Genomic DNA, 21,685 nt, shown 5'->3' with positions numbered 1-21,685 from the left:
GATCACAAAGCCCCCAGACCACTCATCAAGAGCGCTTTGAGACAAAATAATCAAATTGGAAAGGTGGAGTCAAAGGTATACACTTTCTTCCTTGATTAGACTGTTTAATAAGACTGCCACTGCTTGTTAAGGGATGAAAGTTGCCATGGTGATAGGGAAGACTAAATCAGGAGGGGACAGGGAAGACCTCCCAAGGTGCAGAGGAGAATGCTGATATAAACTGATGGGCAGGATTTAAGACACTGCCCTGCCAGTCTCCAAGATGCTCAAGGACAACATGAGGGCCTATGACTTCACCAGCCAGAAACAGTCTACAATTGACTTCACTGCCTTCATTGTGTTATCCTGGGAGCCTGGGTCAGTGCAGCTCTGGGGAACAGGTGCCATAAACATGTGCCTATGTGTCTATCACGTCACTTGAAGCTACCAATGAATATGTTTCCTCTACCTCGAATTTCCATAATAGAATCTGCTAGGCCCTCAGAAAGGAGACACATGTTAAGAAACACAGTGCAACACAGCAGGTACCATGGAGCCACCTAACGATAGGTGGGGACACCAAGCTCATCTCAGGTTTTCACCAAAAGTCACCTTCTCAGTGCGGCAGCTCCCTTGGCCACCCTGTTAAAATCTCACCACTTGCACTTCACGTGCTTTCTCTGATGTGCATTTCCTTCATGCGCTCATCTAAGTAACTTTCCAGATGAGTGGAATCCCTAAGGCTAAAGGCAAAAGCAGCTGCATGTGACTACTGTACTCTAGCTGAAACATTGCTTCCCATGGAATACAAGTTAACAACTCTGATATCACTCTACATGCTAGAATTTAACTATTCGGTCAATGGATGGTGGGTGGTGGGAACCAAGTGTCTCACTGCTGGAGTGGAAGGTTCCAGATAAGTAAATGGAGGAGACTAGAATGATCCATGTGGTACTAGACTAGAGTTGGAGACTTCAGTATGAACTCTATTTAGCGATGATATATAGAAAAATATTTATAGATATGTGCATAACATGACTTAGGATGCATACACATATTTCCTTGCTCTGTCAGCTGAGAGGGCCTAGAAGCAATGATACCTCAATAGTAATGAGCACATCTAGCACCAGATCTTGGTTTCTAACACCAAGGATGCAAAGCTCATTTCTTCAAAGAGCTTCAGTGAAACAATAACAGCAACAACAACATCAATGGGAAATGCTCACAATGATGGGGAAATGCCAAAGAAAACAAGAGGCATCAACTGAAAGAGTGGCCCCGTGGCCAAAAACTTTCCAGTTTGAGCAAACAAAATAAACTAGTATTGGATCATAACCCAATGTAAAAAGTAAATATCCATGCATCCACCTGATATAAATAAATTAAGAAGTGTAGGAAAATAGATTTCTCCTGCAGAAGAATTCCAAATAATGTATGCAGCTACTCTGCCCTCAAGATGAAGCTGGCTCTCAACTCTGTCAGCGTGAGCTGCACACAGGGACTTCCTTCCAAAGAGGACAGCACTCCACAGTGGAGAAGACTGACAACCTGAACTCAGCCAGGTGGTCAAGGCCAACATCAACGTAGGTGAGCCATGTTGACGGTATGTATTCTTGAGATGATGTGAAGAAAAGGGAGCCCTCCTGCCAACAACACATTCCTCCAGTCTAATCATGAGAACATCAAATCCCAACCGAAGGACGTTCTACACAGCACCTGATCAGTATTCCTCAAAGCTGTCGATCATCAAAAACAAGGAAAGGGGGCAAACCTGTCATGGCCAAGAAAGCCTAAGGAGATGCAAAGACTAAACATGATGTGGTTTCCCTGGATGCCATCCTAGAACAGAACAAAAATGTTAGCTTAAACACTAGTAAAGCTAAAGCATTAATTGCTCAGTTGTGTCTGACTCTTTGTGACCCCATAGACTGTAGCACAGCAGGCCTCTCTGTCCATGGGATTCTCCAAGCAAGAATACTGGAGTGGGTTGCCGTTCCCTTCTCCAGGGGCTCTTCCTGACCCAGGGATCGAACCCGAGTCTCTTGCATTGCAGGCAGATTACCATCTGAGTACCCAGGGAAGTGATCCCCGGGTAGGGAAGATCCCCTGGAGAAGGGAACGGCAACCCACTCCAGTATTCTTGTTGGAGAATCCCATGGACAGAGGAGCCTGGTGGGCAACAGTCCATGGGGTCGTACAGAGTTGGACACGACTGAGTGACGAACACACCCTTCACTCAGATTCCCTTATTATTTAGACAGAGACTCCTGAGAAACCTGTATGCAGGTCAAGAAGCAACAGTTAGAACCAGACATGGAACAACGGACTGGTTCCAAATTGGGAAAGGGGTATGTCAAGGCTGTATACTGCCACCCTACTTGTCTAACTTATATACAGAGTGCAAAATGTGAAATGCTGGACTGGATGAAGCAAGCTGGAATCAAGACTGCAGGGAGAAATATCAATAACCTGAGATATGCAGATGATACCACCCTTGCAGCAGAAAGCAAAGAGGAACTAAAGAGCCTCTTGATGAATGTGAAAGAGGAGAGTGAAAAAGCTGGCCTAAAACTCTATTCAAAAAACTAAGATCATGGCATCCGGTCCCATCACTTCATGGCAAATAGATGAGGAAACAAAGGAAACAGTGACAGCCTTTACTTTCTTGGGCTCCAAAATCCCTGCAGATGGTGACTGCAGCCATGAAATTAAAAGACACTTGCTCCTTGGAAGAAAAGCTATGACCAACCTGGATAGTATTTTTAAAAGCAGAGACATTACTTTATCAACAGAGGTCCGTCTTGTCAAAGCTATGTTTTTTCCAGCAGTCATGTGTGGATGTGAGACTTGGACCATAAAGAAAGCTGAGCACCTAAGAACTGATGCTTCTGAACTATGGTGTTGGAGAAGACTCTTGAGAGTCCCTTGGACAGCAAGGAAATCAAACTAGTCAGTCCTAAAGGAAATCAACCGTGAATAGTCATTGGAAGGCCTGATGCCAGAGCTGAAGCTCCAATACTTTGGCCACCTGATGCAAAGAACTAACTTATTGGAAAAGACCCTGATGCTGGGCAACACTGAAGGTGGGAGGAGAAGGAGGCGACAGAAAATGAGATGGTTGGATGACATCACTGACTCAATGGACATGAGTTTGAGCAAACTCCAGGAGATGGTGAAGGACAGGGAAGCCTGGTGTACTGCAGTCCATGGAGTTGTAAAGAGTTAGACATGACTGAGAAACTGAACAACAACTTCAAGGAGGAGGGAGACTGGGAAGCAGGCTGTTGTGACAATCAAGGCAAAAGATGATGGTAGCCTGGATCACTGTGGTGGCAGTGGAGGGAGCTGGAAGGGATGGGCTTTGGAGAGGACTAACATTTACCCAGTGCTTACTATGTGTCCAGCATCTTCTGCACACTTTTTGCCTATAGGGTGGTTGAATCTTCACAACTTCCCTAAGGGTAGGTACTATTCTAATCCCAACTTTGTTGATATAAAAACTAAGACTCAGACAGAAGTGACTTCCTCAGCATCTCACCACCATTAAGAGGCAGAACTGGGACTCGAACCCAGGCAGGACGGCTCCAAAGCCCCTTTCCTAACCACCATCCCACACGTGCATGCTCAGCTGGGGCTACAGGCAATAGGAGAGAGAGGACGACAACCAGAACCACATTTGGTGCCAAGAAGAGTCCACCAAAAATCAAGAGCACAAATAAAGTTGCTTAAAAAATACTGTATTTTATCCCTCAGTGACCTAACTTTTAGGCACAAAGGCCAGGCCACCAGGAGCTTCATTTCCCTGAAAGCAAGTGTCAATTCTGGAAAGCTAGTGGACACTGCTATCTAGAATCCTCACCTACCTCTAGGTTCTAAAATAAATTCCAGAATGCCAAGACAGAATTTGCAATGGCTAAGGAAGCACTGGCTACAGTGACAGATAAACCCTGGACTCTGGGAGGTCCAAGTGTGTACACAAGTTTATGTCTCACTTTTGTAAAATCCAGTCAATCAGCAGTCAAGGGAGGGGGTGGGTCCTACTTCATAGGACCCACCAGGTATCCAGGCTTCCTACATCTGTTTCCAGGGAAAGAGACAGAGCAGATTACAAGGGAGCTTCTCTGGGCCATGCCAGGGGTGAGGGGGTACCATTACTTCATCCACTTTCTACTGGCCACTAAGGTGCACAGCTCCACCTTGATGCAAAGAGGCTGAGAAATATTGACACAGTCTGGCAGCTGTTTCCCACAGACAGCACTGCCCTGTGGAAGAGAAGCAAGAATGATAGCAGACAGTTAGCCTTCTCTGCCACCCTGCTTAACAGGCCACTGGAAAATAAACCCTTATGCCAAAGACAAATGGTGAAATTGTTGAAAAAGCCAAGAGCAGTACCTGAATATGGCAGAAATAATCCAAGAAGATCAGGAGTATTTTGTAGCCCTTCCACATACATCTCTAGTATCACTCAATCATACAATTTCAGCACTGGGAGAAGCTTCAGAGTTCTCTTGGACTTAAGTCTTCAATTTATAAGTCAGGAAAGTGCAGCTGGTCCTGAGAAAGGACGGGACTTGATGAAGTTCACAAGCACACCAGTGGCTGTGCCAGGCCAGACCCCCTGTCTCCTTGCCCCAGTTCTCACTAACAGTGGCTCTCTGTTCACTTAAGAGACCAAGAATTGGTTTTCTTTTATGTTTACTTTACGTGAATGAGGCGCTCAGTGCTTGGGAGATGCTTACTTGGGTACCATTTCTGCTGACCAATGGAGTAAATGCAAAAATTACCAGACCTGCCTCCCCCTGAAGACAACATCCCAGGGTTACCAGGGAGCCTTGTTCCTTGATTTCTGCTGTCCCAAAGTTTCAGGGAATGAGCTGAGGATACAGAAGAGGATACACTCCTATCTCAGCAATACCCCTATTGGCCACCACTTGCAAGAAACAGGCAAAGGAGGGTCAAAGAGAAACTGACTCCATTCTGGGTAAACTCACATCTTCGACAACGCTTGGTGACGCTGTGGGCAGGACTGATCATGGCGAGGGAGGCAGGCAACACAGTCTTTTGGTCCAAAACTCGGGCTGCATGGGGCCTCATATTCTGGCTGCTATTAAACAGCAGACTTGGCGAATGAGCAAGGCAAGGCTTTGCCACAAAAATTCACTTTGACCTTGAACCACAGGGCCCTACTGTGTAGGGAGAGATTGCTCAGGACCCCGACACTGCTGCCCACCTGGCTTTGTATATCTCCCGCTGCCAACCCCTCCCCCACCACGTCTGCCCAAACCCACCCTCTGGCATTAGGTGACGGAGCACACGGCTGCCCACGGGCCACCACAGTTGCAGACCCTGCTCGCTCCTTTCTGCAGCCCCCTTCAGCCTCGGTGAGGTTGTACAGGCCTGTGTGAATATGCGCTTTAAAAAGATTTTTTTTTTAACTGAAGTGTAATTGCTTTACAAGGTTGTGTTAGTTTCTACTATACAGCAAAGTGAACCAGCTATACGTATACACAAGTCCCCTCTCCTTTGGATACCCTTCCCATCTAGGTCACCACAGAGCAGTGAGTCCCCTGAGCTATACAGTAGGTTCTCGTTAGTTATCTATTTTATGCATAGTATCTCTATAGATAATATGAGCTTTTGAATACATCCTCCCCAAGGCACATAGCCTCTTTGAGACTCGGCTTCCTTAAAATGGAAAAAAAAAATGGATAAGAAAAAATGGAAAAATGGATAAAAACAGAAGTAATAATTCTTACCTGTGGGAAAATTGTGAAGACTGGATGAGCTGTGGGACTTCAAGCACTTGGCACACAACAAGTAAATGTTCCAACCACTCTGATCCTCCTCTGTGTCCCTCTAAGTCATCAGAGCTCATCGTCCAGGGAGATAAACAGAATGCTTTCTCCAATGTTCTACGGTGTTTCTTGGGCCAGAATTGTTCCCCAGCTGTCTGGGCCCATAAGAGGAGTCAGTGGTATCACTGGGGGCCTTAGCAGGTCCTCCCCCAAAGCTGGCCTGGGGAAAGGCCATGTATCAAACCGACTGAGGTGACCCAGAAAGACAGGCGGCTGCCCTGTTCCAGGCAGCCCCGTCCAGTAGCATTTGGAGGCCTTGGCCTCTGCACACTTCAGCTGACTCCATGTTAATCAGAGATAACTTCTTCGATTAAATGTGAAGCTCCTACCAACAGGTTTGCCTCTGGATGGCAAATCTGCCCGCATTTAGGATGAATCAGACATATTTACTTTTCAGATGTTAGGGGTTTGATAAAATCCATAATGCCTTTGGCCTCAAGCCCTCTTCCTATTAATTATTAAACCCTTGTGTGTTTCGAGGGTAATTGAATCCATGTTTCTAATTAGTTTACACTTAATTCATCAGAACAATTTTTAAGGGGCTGATGGATGTCCCAATAAGCCTCATGGGCAGTTTAATGAATCTTTATTTAAAAAGAAATTGGACACACACCAAACTGCTAACAGCAGTGACCTCCAGGGAGCAGGGTTGGGACAGGGCCTGGGAAAGGAGGCACTTGTGTTTTTTCATTCTATACACTGCTGTACAGCTCGACTTTTTTTTTTTTTTTCAAGTACTGAGTTCCTGTTACTTTTACTATTTTAAAGAAACTGCTTAAAAAAGGAAAACAGAATGAATTTTTTAAAGGGAAGTGGAGTGAATGCAAATGAGTCCCAAGCAGTCGGAAGGCATTTGGACATGGAAAAGGAAGCCTGGCTTCTACCAGGAGACTTGCGGCCCCTTCCTCCACTAGCCACTCAGTATCTAGGAGACCTTAGCCACATACACTTACTTCACCTCGGCAAAGAGAATGAATACTCCTCCTCTCCTGGGGGTATTGTTGAGCTCCATCCTGTGAGCTCCCCAGCATGCACACAGGGCCCCTGGTGATCCGGCCTGGCCACACCCCAACCTCCCACAACACTCCACCCCTAGTGAATTCTCTGCACCTTGCCTTTCTCTTGATTTCGCCTTGACTTGAGCACATATTATTCTCTTGACTTCAAACAGTCTCCCCATTCCTTCTTCGATGCCCTATTAGGGGATACCTTTCTCCAAAGGCCATTCACTCATTCACCCCATAAATATTTGTTGAGCGCCTCCTATGGGTCAGGCCCTGGAGATGCAGGGGAGAATAAGACAAGTCTCTCTATTCAAGTGGAGAAGGCAATGGCACCCCACTCCAGTACTCTTGCCTGGAAAATCCCATGGGCGGAGGAGCCTGGTAGGCTGCAGTCCATGGGGTCGCTAAGAGTCGGACACGACTGAGCGACTTCACTTTCACCTTTCACTTTCCTGCATTGGAGAAGGAAAGGGCAACCCACTCCAGTGTTCTTGCCTGGAGAATCCCAGGGACGGGGGAGCCTGGTGGGCTGCCGTCTATGGGGTCGCACAGAGTCGGACACGACTGAAGCGACTCAGCAGCAGCAGCTCTAGTCAAGGAGCCTGCAATCTTGCGAGGGAAATGGGCAGAAATCTAAGAATCACAGAGCACGCACATGTGAAGCCGTGAAGGACAGACACACAGCAATCTGAGGGATATCACAGGAGGCTTGGACTGGATTGAGAAGGAGGGGTGTCACAGAGGATTTGCCAGGTGAGAAAGTGAGAAATGAGTTGAGATAGGAAAAATGAGTGAGCGTTGACTCAGCAAAGGGGTAGAAGCAGGGCCGGCATCCCAGGCCCACAGATCAGTATCTGTACAAGTATCTCCCCATGACTACATACATCAGGTTCCCCAGCCATGGCCTCCCGGACTACCTTCGCCTGCTTATTTATCTGTTTCCTCAGAGACTGTAAGTTGCTTGAAAGCAGAAGCTGTCTTGTTAACTGTTGTATCTCTGACACCTGGTATTCCTGGTAGGCATTCAATAAATGTTGAAGAAATGACAAGTGAATGAACGTGTCTAGCATGGTAGCTGGCCCACAAGAGGTGCGTGGTGTCATCGCTTCCTCTTTCTCTTTTCCAGTATCCTTCCTCTGCTTTAATCTTAAACAGGAATGCTCCCTCATCCCCATGGGTCCTCCCAGCCACCTCCTGACCACAAGAACACATTCTCAAGGCATTCTAGGGATACAATCCTCCAAGGACAACTGTACTGGTGTGTAGGCACACTTTTAAGAATCCAGTAGGCAGGTCCTTTAGGGGGCCTCTGCTGCAATACACAGTCATAAGGAGACAGTAAATCTGGCAAATTTCTGGATTTTTTACAACTTCCAAACAGGTGTCTAATGCCAGTTGACTGAAATCTGCAACAAGCCCCAAATGACTAAAACTGCATTGCACCTTAGGCGGATGACAGAATGTGTATTGCCAGCAACGGAGGGAACCAGTTGCAGTGTTTCCCATAACCTGAGCCTAAATGTCTAAATTAAGGGATGCTTAGCTGTGCTTAACTGGTGCACTCATCACCAGTGCCCTATAAACCCTCCAATTCACAGTGATGTAGTTTATTAGCAGCAGCTCCATAGATTATGTTTGCTCATGTTCCATTAGAAAACTTCATCCCACATTAAAATGCAATGCAACAGGATGTCTGCCAGCACAGAAAGGCCATCTAATCGTGCAAAAGCAGAGACGTGGGGACAGTTTCAGTAATTCATCCAAGGCAGGGCTGACACTGCATCGTCTAGGCGGCTTTTGGTTCTTTCCTGGCTAATTTCTAAACTCCTACAGGCTCCTCAGACTTCAGGACCAGTTCCTACTCCCATTTCCCACCCTGATCCATTATGAGAAGAATCTGATCAGCTTCTATTGTCAATTTAATTTCAAGCAGCCAGACGCTGCCTTCTGGCACCCTGGGATGCTGCTTGTGAATAGCTCTAGATGAAATGTGAGATGCTTTCAAGAAGATGGCTGTGAACTCCTGGTGGAGAAGGGGAGTGGTTGGGAGAAGAAAGACATCTGCATATAGAACAAGCTGTGTGCAGTGTGCCTACCGGCACCTCTTCATTAGCGATGCTAGGTGCAGCTGTCAGTACAGAGCATCACTTTAGAGGTCCCCATTTTGCAGAGGAGGAAACTGAGGCTCAGATGGGTTGACTTACTTGCCCAACATCACTGGCACAGAAAGAGGATTCGCACCCACGTACATCTGATGCTAAAAGTCTAAACTCCTCCTTAAACGCCTACCTTGGGATTTCTCAGCCTCAACACCACTGGCATTTGTGGCTGTCTTGTGCATGGTAGCACTTAACAGCATCCCTGGCCTTGACCCACTAGATGGCCCCTCTCCAGCTGTGACAACCCAAGATGTGTCCAGACATTGCCAAATGCTCCCTTGGGGTCCAAATCGCCTTCAGGTGAGAATCACTATTCTACCTCGTGTCTTGTACATTTATTGGGTTCATGTGTGCGTGTGTTTGCTTAGTTGTATTTTCTAATTTTTTTCTACCAACATACAAGTATTTCTTTTGTTTATATCTCGTCACAATTTGAAACAGTTCACACACATTATTTAATGAAATCCTTATCAACCAACCTACAAAGTAGAAAATGATACACTCACTTCATGGATAAGAATACTGAGGATAACAGTCAAAGTGACCTGTCTATGCCAAGCAGCTAGCAAGGAGCTGGAATTCACTTCTTGCACGTGCGTGGCTCGGCCACAGCCAAACGTGGTGGGAGGCTTGATTCCCAGCCTCCAAGAACTTGACTCTAAGCAGGAAGGAAGTTTGCTGCTCACGACACAAACCATGAGCTAGCAGCTCGAGAAAGATGTGTATAAAGAGATTCAGAATTGGGGTGGGAGGGTGACTCCAGTCTTTTGCTGGAATGCATCCATAAACAGAGTGAAAAGGATTGAGAGAAAGTAAGGGAAGAAAAGAGAAATGCATTAAAATGCACAAAGGGCAGAATTATGAAACTTGTGCCTGTCAAATCTGAGACAGAAAACCCCAAGCAGTGCAGAGAGAACCGTGCGGCAGGCTTCTTGCCAGTCCCCCAGGCCCACTGCCGGGCCACCGTGGGATCAGCAATGCCGCCCACAACGAGTGACTTCCCTTGAGCCCAGTCTCTCCTTCAGTGCCCATCCTCCACGTCTGCAGCCCCCCAGTGTAAACAGTCTAATGGTGGGCCACAGGCACCAAAGTGCTCTAGTGCAGTCTGAGTTCCTAAGAGAAGGATGCGAATAATGCGTGTGGGCACTAAGGGCCCTACCACAGGCGACTCAGGCACAGCGCCCTGGGAGGCGGGTCAGTGTCACCACCATTGTGTGGGTGAGGCTCAGAGAAGCCAGACCTGGCACAAGGCATGGCACAAATAAATGCAGAGGCCAGCTGGCATAAATCTGGGCTCTGTCTCCCAGGAAAATGCAGTGAGAGAGGTGGTCTAACTGCTCTGCTGGACGAATGAAGACAGACAACGCGCACAAAACCCTCACCTCTCCCAGGACGCCACAGAACACATTTTCCTGGAGCCTGGATTTCGCGTTAGGCTGATCTGGCTTGCTTTCTGCGTCCGAACCAGACACTGCACACATATCCTCTACCCCTTCCTTTTTCATACTCCCACCATACAATCCCTACAAACCCACCCTTAACGCGGAGGACCACACTTTCCCGTAGCATCATACAAACCCGTGCCTTCTTTTCTATTCATTATTCTAGCTCAGGTCACCATTGTCTCTTGCCCGACCTGGATGTCACCAGTCTGGCCCCCAAACCAATGCATTTTCCACACTGAAGCCAGACCATGCCAAAATCCTCCACGTAAAGACCTTCATTTGAAGGGCATCTACCAAATATCTACAGCCAATATCACACTTACAACGTGAAAGGTAGACTATTTTAATACCAAGAACAAAGTAGGGATGTCCACCCTCACCACATCTATGCAATATTGTATTGAATACTGGATATGTTCAACATTCTATCCAATGCAATTAAGCATAAATAAATAAATAGCATCCAGATTGAAAAGGAAGAACTAAAGCTGTTTTTATCCACAATTATTAAAAAAAAAAAAAAAAGAACTATCAGCAAGGTCATGGGATACAAGATCAATATACAAACATCAATTGTACTTCTATATATTAACAATGAATCATCCAAAAATAAAATAATTCTATTCACAACAGCAAATCAAAAAGAATAAAAATCTTAGAGATTTCCAGCTCAAGATGGAGAGCCAAGACAATATGTTAAACTCTTCTTCAATCTGACCTCCTAAATTATCAAGGAGATAGTCCAAGGTATAGGAAAAGAAAGACTATATACATCCACGTGGAAACGAGGAAAAAGAGACAGACACCTACATGCTACAGGCTCTAAGGAATTTCTACAAGATGTAGTGCTGATGAGACCTGACTAAGAAAAGGCTCACGAGCCCACTAGACAAGACGGTGACAGGGAAATACAGCTTAAAAGGTGTTCTCAAGAAGCACCTTTAACCGTCAGTGGAATAAAAATCAGAGACGAGGCAAGGAAAACTTGTGCTTAAGGATGGAGAAATGGAAAAAATAGAAAGGAAGCTTAAAAACAGAAAGTAGTAGCTATTATACAAGAACAAATGAACAGTTACCAACAAAGAGTGTGAGTGAATGAAACTTTTCTGTTACAGATTAAAAATTCTTATGAAAGATTTTAAAAATAAAAATCTAAGAGATACATGAAACAATGATATAGAAATATTAAAATAGAGGAATTGGCAGATGGTTGATAAACGCAAACCTAAAATAAAACAAGTAACAATACTTGTATCACAGTAGAATTTAAGGCAAAAAGGGGGGCATAAATATAACTTTTATATTGGGAGAATTATAATTGACTGAATATCTGCTACTTAAAAATACTGACATGCTAAAGAGTATACATCAAAATATATAAAGTAAAAACTTAGAAATAAAAGGAGAAATTGATTTTAAAAAATAGTGAAAATGTGAAGACAATCACTTGCACTTAGGCAACAAATAAGAAATCAGAAAAATTAAGCAATATTAATAACATGAATTTCTTCAGCCTTCCACCATAGAATATATGTTTCTTTCAAATACTCAGAATGTTTACCAAAAATGATCTTATACTGAGAGAAAAAAGTCAAAAATTCTCTAAAATAGAAATCATAATCTGAACATAAAGCAGTACAATTTGATAATAACTTAAGTATAAAAATATTACTTGGAAATTTTGATGGAAAAAAAGAACTTGAGAGTCAAGGAAGAAACAAAACTGCAATTAGAGACTATTTCTAAAATAACAACTATCCATCAAAATTTATGGGATATGGTCAAAGCTGTGCTTAGGGAAAAATGTCTCTTAACGTTTTTCATATCAGACAAGAAGTAATGGAACTAATTCAATGCATGAAAAAAGCAAAAGAGCAACACCAGCCTAAGGTAAGTGGGAGAGAAAGATGAGGAAAGATAGAAGCAGAAATCAATAAGTTAGGCAACAGGAAAGGAATAAAATTGACAGCCCTAGAGTTGGAACTTTAAAAAGACCAATGAAATGGGCAAAATTCTGGCAGGACTGAGTAAAAAAAGAAGAAAATGCAACTGCACAAACCAGAAGCAAGAAAGGGGGTGTGATCCCATAGAATGCGGAGGTAGAGAAGCTGTCTACGAAAACTACAGGCAGTGAAAATGAACCAAAGCGAGCACAGAAGGACCACAGGGATGAGGAGCCAGGGCAGGGAGGACCTCGTGAAGGTACCAACCCCAGGAGCCTCCTCCTCAATCACGCTGCTTGGTCAGAGTGAACACATCCAGGGAGCGCCCTCCCTCCTTGCCAGGACTGCCTCCCTAGGTCCTGGAAACCCCCACCCTTCCCTGCCAGAGTCATCCCCACCTCTGGGGGTCTTCTACACTTCGCTCGCAGAGCCAGAGAACCCAAATGTCAGAAAACAGAGCTTTGATCACCCACGTGTGCATCCTGCTTTAAGAGTAAAGAAAGATGGGAGAACTTCAGGATGCAGAATCTGCCTCCAGCCATCTGCACCCCAACCAGCCACTCCACTGGCCTGATCTGATTTTATTCTTCTTCTTTTTTTTTTTAATAATTATTTGTTTTTATTTATTTGTTTGGCTGCACTGGGTCTTAATTGCAGCAGGCAGGATCTCCCGTTGTAGCATGTGGGATCTTGGTCCCCAACCAGGGATCAAACCCAGATCTCCTGCATTGGGAGGGCAGAGTCTTAGCCACTGAACCGCCAGGAAAGTTCCCAATCTGACCATCTTTCAAACCTTCCCCGAGAGTCTATGTGGGTGTCCCACCAATGGGATCACCTGAGCTCAACATCCGATAGTCCAGGCTTCTGGTTTTCGGCTCTGCCCAGTCCCAGTCTCCTAATTCTATATCTCTAGCCACCCCCCCCCCCCCCCCCCGATGTCCTTGAACTCTAAACTCACATATTCAAGTCCAGGCCTACCTACCCTTTGCCCCCCACCCCTGTAACCAGCATGTAACCTCCACAAAGACAGTGGCTTTGTTTTGCCCACGGCTGTGTCCCCAGCACTCGGGCCAGTGTCTGGAACATAGTCGATGCTCATGAAACATCTGTGGAATGAATGGGCGGAGAGGAGTCCAGTCTCTTCACCCAAGTTCAGTGAACACCTACTGTGTGCTAATCCCTGTGGAATGTCAAGGGCGGATGGACAAGCCTGGTCTCGTCAGGAAGGACACTGAGTCAGGGGAGCCCCAGAGGCCCACCCCTGTGGCAGGCGTGGTGGCCTCGCCTCTGCACTGCCCTGAGAGGGCCGGCAGTGAGCAAGAGGGCCGGCACTCTCCTGGGGGTGCTGTCTGTGACTCCTCTCCAAGAGCATCTTAAACAATGCCTGAGGTTAAGGACTTGGCAGGGAACCTCTCATCAGTGCACTTCCAATTAGCATTCTGACCTCCCCAGGGCTTAGCTGACATGCCATTGATTCTCTTTCTCCCTGGGAGCCCAAGGTCCTTTGGGAAGAACCAGGAGGAGTCTTGCGAGGGAGCACAGCAGGCCATCAGGTCAACAAAACCTGGAAAGCTGTAACTCTGGGGCCTTGACCTTGTCCCACCAAAGTCTGCTCTTTCTGCAGAGGTGGTACCCTCCCTCCCTGTCTTCCTCCTTGATGTGAACTCTCCCCTCGGGAACCAGGTCAGCAGTACCAGAAAGCAGTCTCATCCTCTCCAAGGTTTTCTCTTCCATCATCTGTGATGGGGTCTGAAAAACTGGGAACTTCTTAAGTTCTCAATTCTATACTCAGAGGCAAAGCTATGCAAATGCAAGGCCGTTTCCAACAAAGTATTGATGGTTTTCAAACACAGGATGCAAGACACAGTCGCTACTGGCCCTCAACTCATATCTGCTGGCCCCAATGGATGTATGTCTTGCGTATGCATGCAAAGTCAGTTTCAACAGAAAGACTTGACTTGCTCGCTATGTTTTCTATCTAGTCTTCCCAAATGCCCTACTCATCCATCCCGCCTATTGGGAACCTCTAAGCGGGAGAAAGAGCTTCATAAAGAGCTTTACAAAGAAAGAGCAATTGAGGGCAGGCCTCATAAAAACAGAGGTCTTTGTTGACTACCGTTCACCCTGCCTTATTCTTCCTCCCAGTCAGCTTGGCTCAGGCCCAGCTGTTGGCCACGGGCAGGAGGGGGTGGTACCTGGTTCGCAGGTTCTCTGGCTGGGGTGGCCCATCAAACACCGACAGGACGTCAAAGTCCTCCTCCAGGGCAAAGGACTGGAACACAAGCTGGATCCGGTGCTGGTCCTCTGCGGTGATGGTCCACGTGCAGTTGGCGTAATTGGGGTAGCCATATGGGAATCCCGGGCTCTCAACGGTGCCATTGGGACCCTGCAGTTGGAAGGTGCAGTTCTGACCTGGGAGAGAGAAAGGGAGCCATTCAGTATGGCCAACAGTACTCTGAGACTCTGCCAGAGGGATGGGCGCAATGTGTTAAATGATTGTGAAGCCCCTTTTCCAGATGCTCCCTCTCGCCGCAGAGGGAGGGGAGTGCGGTGACTGACCCTGAGTGCAAGCTAGCTTGTGCTGTGCCCTGTCCAGCTGATAAAATGAGCATTGTTGGACTCAAGCCCCAGAACGATTCTGTGAGGTAGGAAACAAGCCTCAGAGAGCCTGAACTAAAAGCCAGCAGACCAGCAGAACTTCCTCTTCACAACACTAAATGCCAGAATGCTGTTTTCAATTGCTCTCCATTTTCCATGGCCCCTTGACCCTCCAGTCCCTGCGCTCCGCTCCCACCCTCTCTTCCCATCTCCACATAAAATAAAAGCCATGAGCGGGGACCCCGTTGTCTTCCCAATTCCACCCACCCGTCCAGCCCACCCCACTTGGTCTTTCTGCCTCCTGCAGATAAACCAGCCCTCCTTCCATCTAAAGACATTTCTCCCCTGTGCCCATTGCCTCCTATTCCTCCCTAATCTTCACGAATCTTATGCATGTTTCTCTCTCAACTATATTACACGTGTTCAGCTGTTTCCTCTCCATCGGAACTTCCCTGTTTTAAATGTGCTCAAGAATCTATGACTCAGAAAGCAACTCCGCATTCCACTCCTCTTTTCCCTCCAGCCTTGTCTCTCTCTTCTCCTTCACAGCCTAATTTTCAGAAAACACCATCTGTCTATTCTTTCCGTCTCCATTTCCTTCCTATCTTCTGATCCTATTGATCCACCCGAGCAGATCCACTAAGGTCACCGATGGGTCCAGTGGATACTGTTTAGTCCTCATTTCAACAGACCTCTCTCTCAGCGGCCTCTAACGCGGTTGCTCACCCCTCCCATCTGGAAATGCCCCTCTCAGAGCAAAGCATCTCAGACTACACTGAGCATGAGCACAGCCTGGGGCCTGGCTCATGTGGATTTGGAGGAACAGCACCTGGGTGGGGAACTCACCTACCTGGAGCCCTGGGGATGCAATGATGCTTTGAACAGCATGGTCTCCAGCTTCCGCCCACATCACTCACTTTCCATCTTTCCTCCCACTGAGCTTTCTCCGGCTCCTTTCCAGGGTCCGTGTTGGGGTCTCTCCTCCTTTCTGTCTATTCTAGAGGATTTTCTCATTTGTGCACTGATGACTCAAACACTCCATGTCAGACCTCCCTCTGAGCTCCAGACCTGACCTCTCCTTTGAAAGATGCAGGCTCCCAATGTCCTCCACCCACCCTTTCCTGATGCTTTCCTCTTCTTTACAGCCCCATGGACAACTTATCACCCTGTCTCTATCTCCACTTCCCTTGACCCCACAGCATCTCTCCCCTAGACCACCATAATAACCACCTCCTAACTGGTCAACCAGAGAAAGCAATGGCAACCCACTCCAGTACTCTTGCCTGGAAAATCCCATGGGCAGGGGAGCCTGCTGGCTGCAGTCCATGGGGTTGCTAAGAGTCGGAAACGACTGAGAGACTTCACTTTCACTTTTCACTTTCATGCATTGGAAAAGGAAATGGCAACCCACTCCAGTGTTCTTGCCTGGAGAATCCCAGGGACAGGAGAGCCTGGTGGTCTGCCATCTATGGGGTTGCATAGAGTCGGACATGACTGAAGTGACTTAGCAGCAGCAGCAGCAGCAGCAGCAGCAGCAACTGGTCAACCACATGTACCACATTTACACTGCAGCCGGGGATGTCTTTTCAAAAGAGAAATAAAATCAGGTCACCTCCCCTTCCCCTCACCAACATCAAATCTCCCATAGCTCATCACTGGTCTTCAGTAAGGAAAAATTACTTGTAGACCTATGAGGGTCTCTGTATGGTTTGACCCTTAATGACCTCTTAGCTTTGTGTCCACTAGCTTTCCAGCCAAACCCCATACCTCTAACGAGCTTGAATAGATATTTCTCCAAAGAAGATATGCAAAGAGAAGGCCAATAGGTACTTGAAAAGATGTTCAACATCACCAGTCAGTCATTAAGGAAATGCAAATTGAAACCACAAGGAGGTATCACTTCATACCTGTTAGAATGACCATCCTCAAAAAGATAAGAGATGACATACTGGCAAGGACATAGAGACAAGGAAACGTGTGTGCACTGTTGGTGGGTATGTAAATTGGTACAGCCACTACAGAAAACAGTACGAAGGACCCTCAAAAAATTAAGATTAGAACTACCACACGATGCAGCAATTCCACTTCCAGGAATACACCCAAATGTAACAAAAGCACTAACTCGAGAAGACATCTGCCCCTCCATGTTCGTAGAAGCATTACTTACAATAAAAAAGACATGGAAACAATCTAAATGTCCATCGATGGATGAATGGATAAATTACTTGCGAGATATACACAGAGGAATATTCAGTTCAGTTCAGTTCAGTCCAGTCGCTCAGTTGTTGTCCCCCACGAACTGCAGCATGCCAGGCCTCCCTGTCCATTACCAACTCCCAGAGTCCACCCAAACTCATGTGCATAGAGTCGGTGATGCCATCCAACCATCTCATCCTCTGCAGAGGAATATTCAGTTCAGTTCAGTTCAGTCACTCAGTCGTGTCCGACTCTTTGCGACCCCATGAACTGCAGCACGCCAGGCCTCCCTGTCCATGACCGACTCCCGGAGTTCACCCAAACTCATGTGCATCAAGTTGGTGATGCCATCCAGCCATCTCATTCTCGGTAGTCCCCTTCTCCTCCTGCCCCCAATCCCTCCCAGCATCAGGGCTTTTCCAATGAGTCAACTCTTCACATGAGGTGGCCAAAGTACTGGAGTTTCAGCTTCAGCATCAGTCCTTCCAGTGAACATCCAGGACTGATCTTCTTTAGGATGGACTGGTTGGATCTTCTTGGAGTCCAAGGGACTCTCAAGAATCTTCTCCAACACCACAGTTCAAAAGCATCAATTCTTCGGTGCTCAGCTTTCTTCACAGTCCAACTCTCATATCCATACATGACCACTGGAAAAACCATCGCCTTAACTAGACAGACCTTTGTTGGCAAAGTAATGTTTCTGCTTTTCAATATGCTATCTAGGTTGGTCATAACTTTCCTTCCAAAGAGTAAACATCTTTGAATTTCATGGCTTCAATCACCATATGCAGTGATTTTGGAGCCCCCCCCCCCCAAATAAAGTCTGACACTGTTTCCACTGTTTCCCCATCTATTTGCCATGAAGTGATGGGACCAGATGCCATGATCTTAGTTTTCTGAATGTTGAGCTTTAAGCCAACTTTTTCACTCTCCTCTTTCACTTTCAAGAGGAATATTACTCAGCCATTAAAATAAGGAAATGCTAACATTTGCAACAACATGAATGGACCTTGAAGGCATTATGCTAAATGAAACAAGTCAGAGAGAAAAAAAAAATACTGTATGCTATTACTTATATGTGGAATCTAAACAAACAAACCACCCCAAAACCAAATTCATAGAAAAACATATTAGACTTGTGGTTATCAGAGGCAGGGGGTGGGAAAGGGGAATTGTAGGAAGGTCGTCAAAAGGTACAAACTTCTGCTTATAAAATAAATAACTACAGGGGATGTAATGTACAACAGGGTGACTATTGCTAACTCTGCTGTATGATATACAGGTAAGTTGTTAAGAGAGTAGATCCTAAGGGTTCTCATCACAAAGAGAACAGCTTTTTATTTTCCCTTTCTTCTTTTCTCCTTCTCTTCTTATTGTTTCTGTATGAGAAAACGGACAGTAGCTGAACTTATGTGGTAATCATTTCACAACATACCTCAATCGAATCATCATGCTATATGCCTTACATTTGCACGGTGACATGTGTCAATTATATTCTCAATACATCTGGCGGAAAACAAACACCCCACCCTTCTCAGTCCTTTGTGCTGACCACACTCTTGCTGCTCAGCCACAGGACCTTTGCATATGCTGTTCTCTCTTCCTAGAATACTCTTCCCCTCCTTCCTGGCATATTTTGTTTCAGCTCCCAGTCAAGGGTCTTTCCTTGACTAGTTCAAACCCTTATTATATGCTTTCCTGAAACCATCACCTCTCCTTGGCAGCACTTATCATAGAAGCAAATGTCCATGCTTCCAGGTGACACAGTCTTAAGTATCTGTCTTCTTGCCAGGCTGAAAGTTTCATAAGACAGACCATACTTGAGTTTTCCCATATTTGAATCCATACCCCAAGCTCAGTACCAGACACACGGTAAGTTCTCAATAGTTTAATATGGTGCTTGTATTTAGTGAGTGTTTGGTTAGACACTCCTCTAAGAACTTTGCATATGTTAACTTGTTTGACCCTCACAACAGCCCTAGAAGGTAGGTACTGTGCTTACCATCTCTATTTTACAGATGAAGAACTAAAGCAAAGAGAAACGAAGGAAGGGAGCCCAAGTCACGCCATTACCCAGAGATGGGATTTAAATGTCAGCAGTCCACTTCAGGTCCACTGTCTCAAATACCGAGTTGATGAGAAAGTTCATTCGGGTTTTTCTATAATATGAAAAACACAAACAAACTTTTTGGCCAACCCAATTTAATGCTGATAAATTGACTCAACACTAATTTTTTTAAAGCCCACTTCAGGGATTAACTAACAAAGGGCAGTTAATCTCTAAAATGACTTTAATATTGAAAAATCTCTTTTAATACAAAAGAGGGATAACACAAAGTATCCCATTTTAAAAGGGGAAAAAAGCTAAAGTCTTCTGAATAAATGCTAAATGAACATTTAATAAAATTAGACATGTAACCCTGATTCAAGTAAGCATTTGGAAGTAGGAGAAAGACTGCTTCCTTAGCATGACAGAGCATCCATTTAAAAATAATAACCTACCTCCTACTTACATTGAAACATCTGATTAAGATCAGGAATGAGATACAAATGCTACTATCACCTCTGAGATTTCATTTCTTGTTAGAAGAACTAATCCATATGAGGCAAGAAAAAGAAATGAAAAAAGAGCAAGCAAAACTATGGCTTGCAGGTGAGGTGCTAATATACCCAGAAAAACCCAGGAGACTCAGTTAGAAAGCTATCAGAACTAATAAAATATTTCAATAAGGTAGCCGAACACAAGTAAACGAAATCAATGACATTTCCGTATGTCAGTGACAGATAAAAGAATAAAGAAACAAGGTCTTATTTATGATCACTACAAAACGCATATAATGAATGGAAATAAACTTAAATAGGCAGTCACTGCACAAAAATAACTTTTAGAGAAGGATAAAAAAATTTGAATAATCGGAGAGACATATGTAATCTTGAGTGGAAGACTAACTTCCGAAAGGTTAATTTGGAATATTAACCTTTTGAAAAGTTATTGAAAAGTTAATTTATAAGCTTAATGCAATTCTGATCAAAAGCCCAATGACCTGCTTTAAATTTAGTAAAACGGATACCTAAGTTTAACTGGAAGAAATTGACAGTCACAGACAATGGATACTTTTTGAAAAGGTATTAAAAAGTAGTATTCTCATCCTACAAGATACTAAACAGAATCACCAAATGGTGCTTATGAAAACAGGGTGAAGGTGGCCCAAGAGTGGACAGGGAGAACATGAAACAGCATTATAGGAACAGCCTTAAACAGACATAAAAATTAAAACATGTATAAGACAGCATTAAAAATCAATGAGAAAAGAAAATCATTTTACAAGGTCAACTAATTAACTGAGAAAAGAATTAAGTTTTATCTCAATTCACACCATATAGCAAACTAAGTTTAAAAAAAAAAAAGTCAAAAAATAATTAGAAGAAAACATGCACAAATAATTATCTGCCTGATTTTTTGGAATGTAAAGCTGTGGAAGATACTACAAGATTGACAGTTTATACAAAAAGCATGTGTAGGTCAAAAATAGAAACAAAAGCAAAAGCCACAGAAAAAGATAGAAAAGTAATATATGTAATACAGAAAGAATTATTACTAACCAGCAGGAAAACAGCAAGCACCATAGTTGAAAAGCTGGATAGGGTCTTGAATAAGTCAGTTCGCAAGGAAGACATAAGCGGCCCAGAAACCAGAAAAGTATTCAGCTCCAATAATAATGAAATAAAGCTCCTAGCTCCACAGCTTTCCCTTGATTCACCTTCCTGAATTTCACCCCACAAGCACCAGATCTACTCAGCTCACCCCTCTAAAACCTTCATGTCATTGCACCACATCACTTATTCATTCATTCCTCTAGGTTAGACCCTGTGATGGGTCTTGGGACCTGGATCACAGACCAAACATAAGCAAATGCTTTCACGTGGCAGTACTGTGACACAAAGGTGCACAGAACGATCCTCGAGTATAGACCCCACAGGGGTTACACGTTGAGGACCACCCTCACTCATGTCCCAGACATCCACTGAAACCATCCTTCACAACTATCGCCAGCATCCCACTCAGACCTGTGTGGGTCTACAGTTTCTAGTTCAGAATTTGCGTATGAACAGTACGTCCTGTTGCAGAGAAAGAAATTGGGGGTTGGGGGAGGAGGTTCAGAACAGAGCCCGTGGGAACACTTTCCATGCATGGGGACGTGAGAGGTGATAGAGTAGGAGGCGGGGAGGAAGGCAGAACAGTGGAGGAGAACCAGAGGGCAGGCCTAAATAGGAGGTGACTCAGCGCACTGAGCATCACAGAGAAACTGAGGTGAGGGTCTGGGAGGAGCTCACTCGGTTTGATGTCTAAATGGTCCCTCCGGAAGTAAGGATGCTGAGAGTGGGCGCTCTGTCCTGGTTTCTGCTGCACCCACAGTGCCTAGAATTCAATAAGAATTTGCTGAATGGATACATGAACTTCAGCAAAGACAGGTGGCAGGTGGCACAGGGACAGAGGCCAGACTG

The 21,685-nt window shown here is 45.2% G+C and overlaps 1 protein-coding gene across 1 annotated transcript in view; it reads right to left on the bottom strand.

Annotated features, from left to right (window-relative positions):
* Positions 1-21,685, bottom strand: part of CSMD2 (CUB and Sushi multiple domains 2) — a 678,376-nt gene that overhangs the window by 596,611 nt on the left and 60,080 nt on the right. The window contains exon 2 of the mRNA XM_052636874.1: positions 14,581-14,797. Coding sequence (XP_052492834.1) covers positions 14,581-14,797 — 217 coding nt within the window. The remainder of the gene's footprint in view (positions 1-14,580; positions 14,798-21,685) is intronic.

This window comes from Budorcas taxicolor, chromosome 3, assembly GCF_023091745.1.
Source record: "Budorcas taxicolor isolate Tak-1 chromosome 3, Takin1.1, whole genome shotgun sequence".
In the NCBI taxonomy this organism is placed as follows: Eukaryota; Metazoa; Chordata; class Mammalia; order Artiodactyla; family Bovidae; genus Budorcas; species Budorcas taxicolor.
The sequence above is the reverse complement of the archived record's forward strand: the minus strand, read 5'-3'. Positions and strand labels throughout refer to the sequence as shown.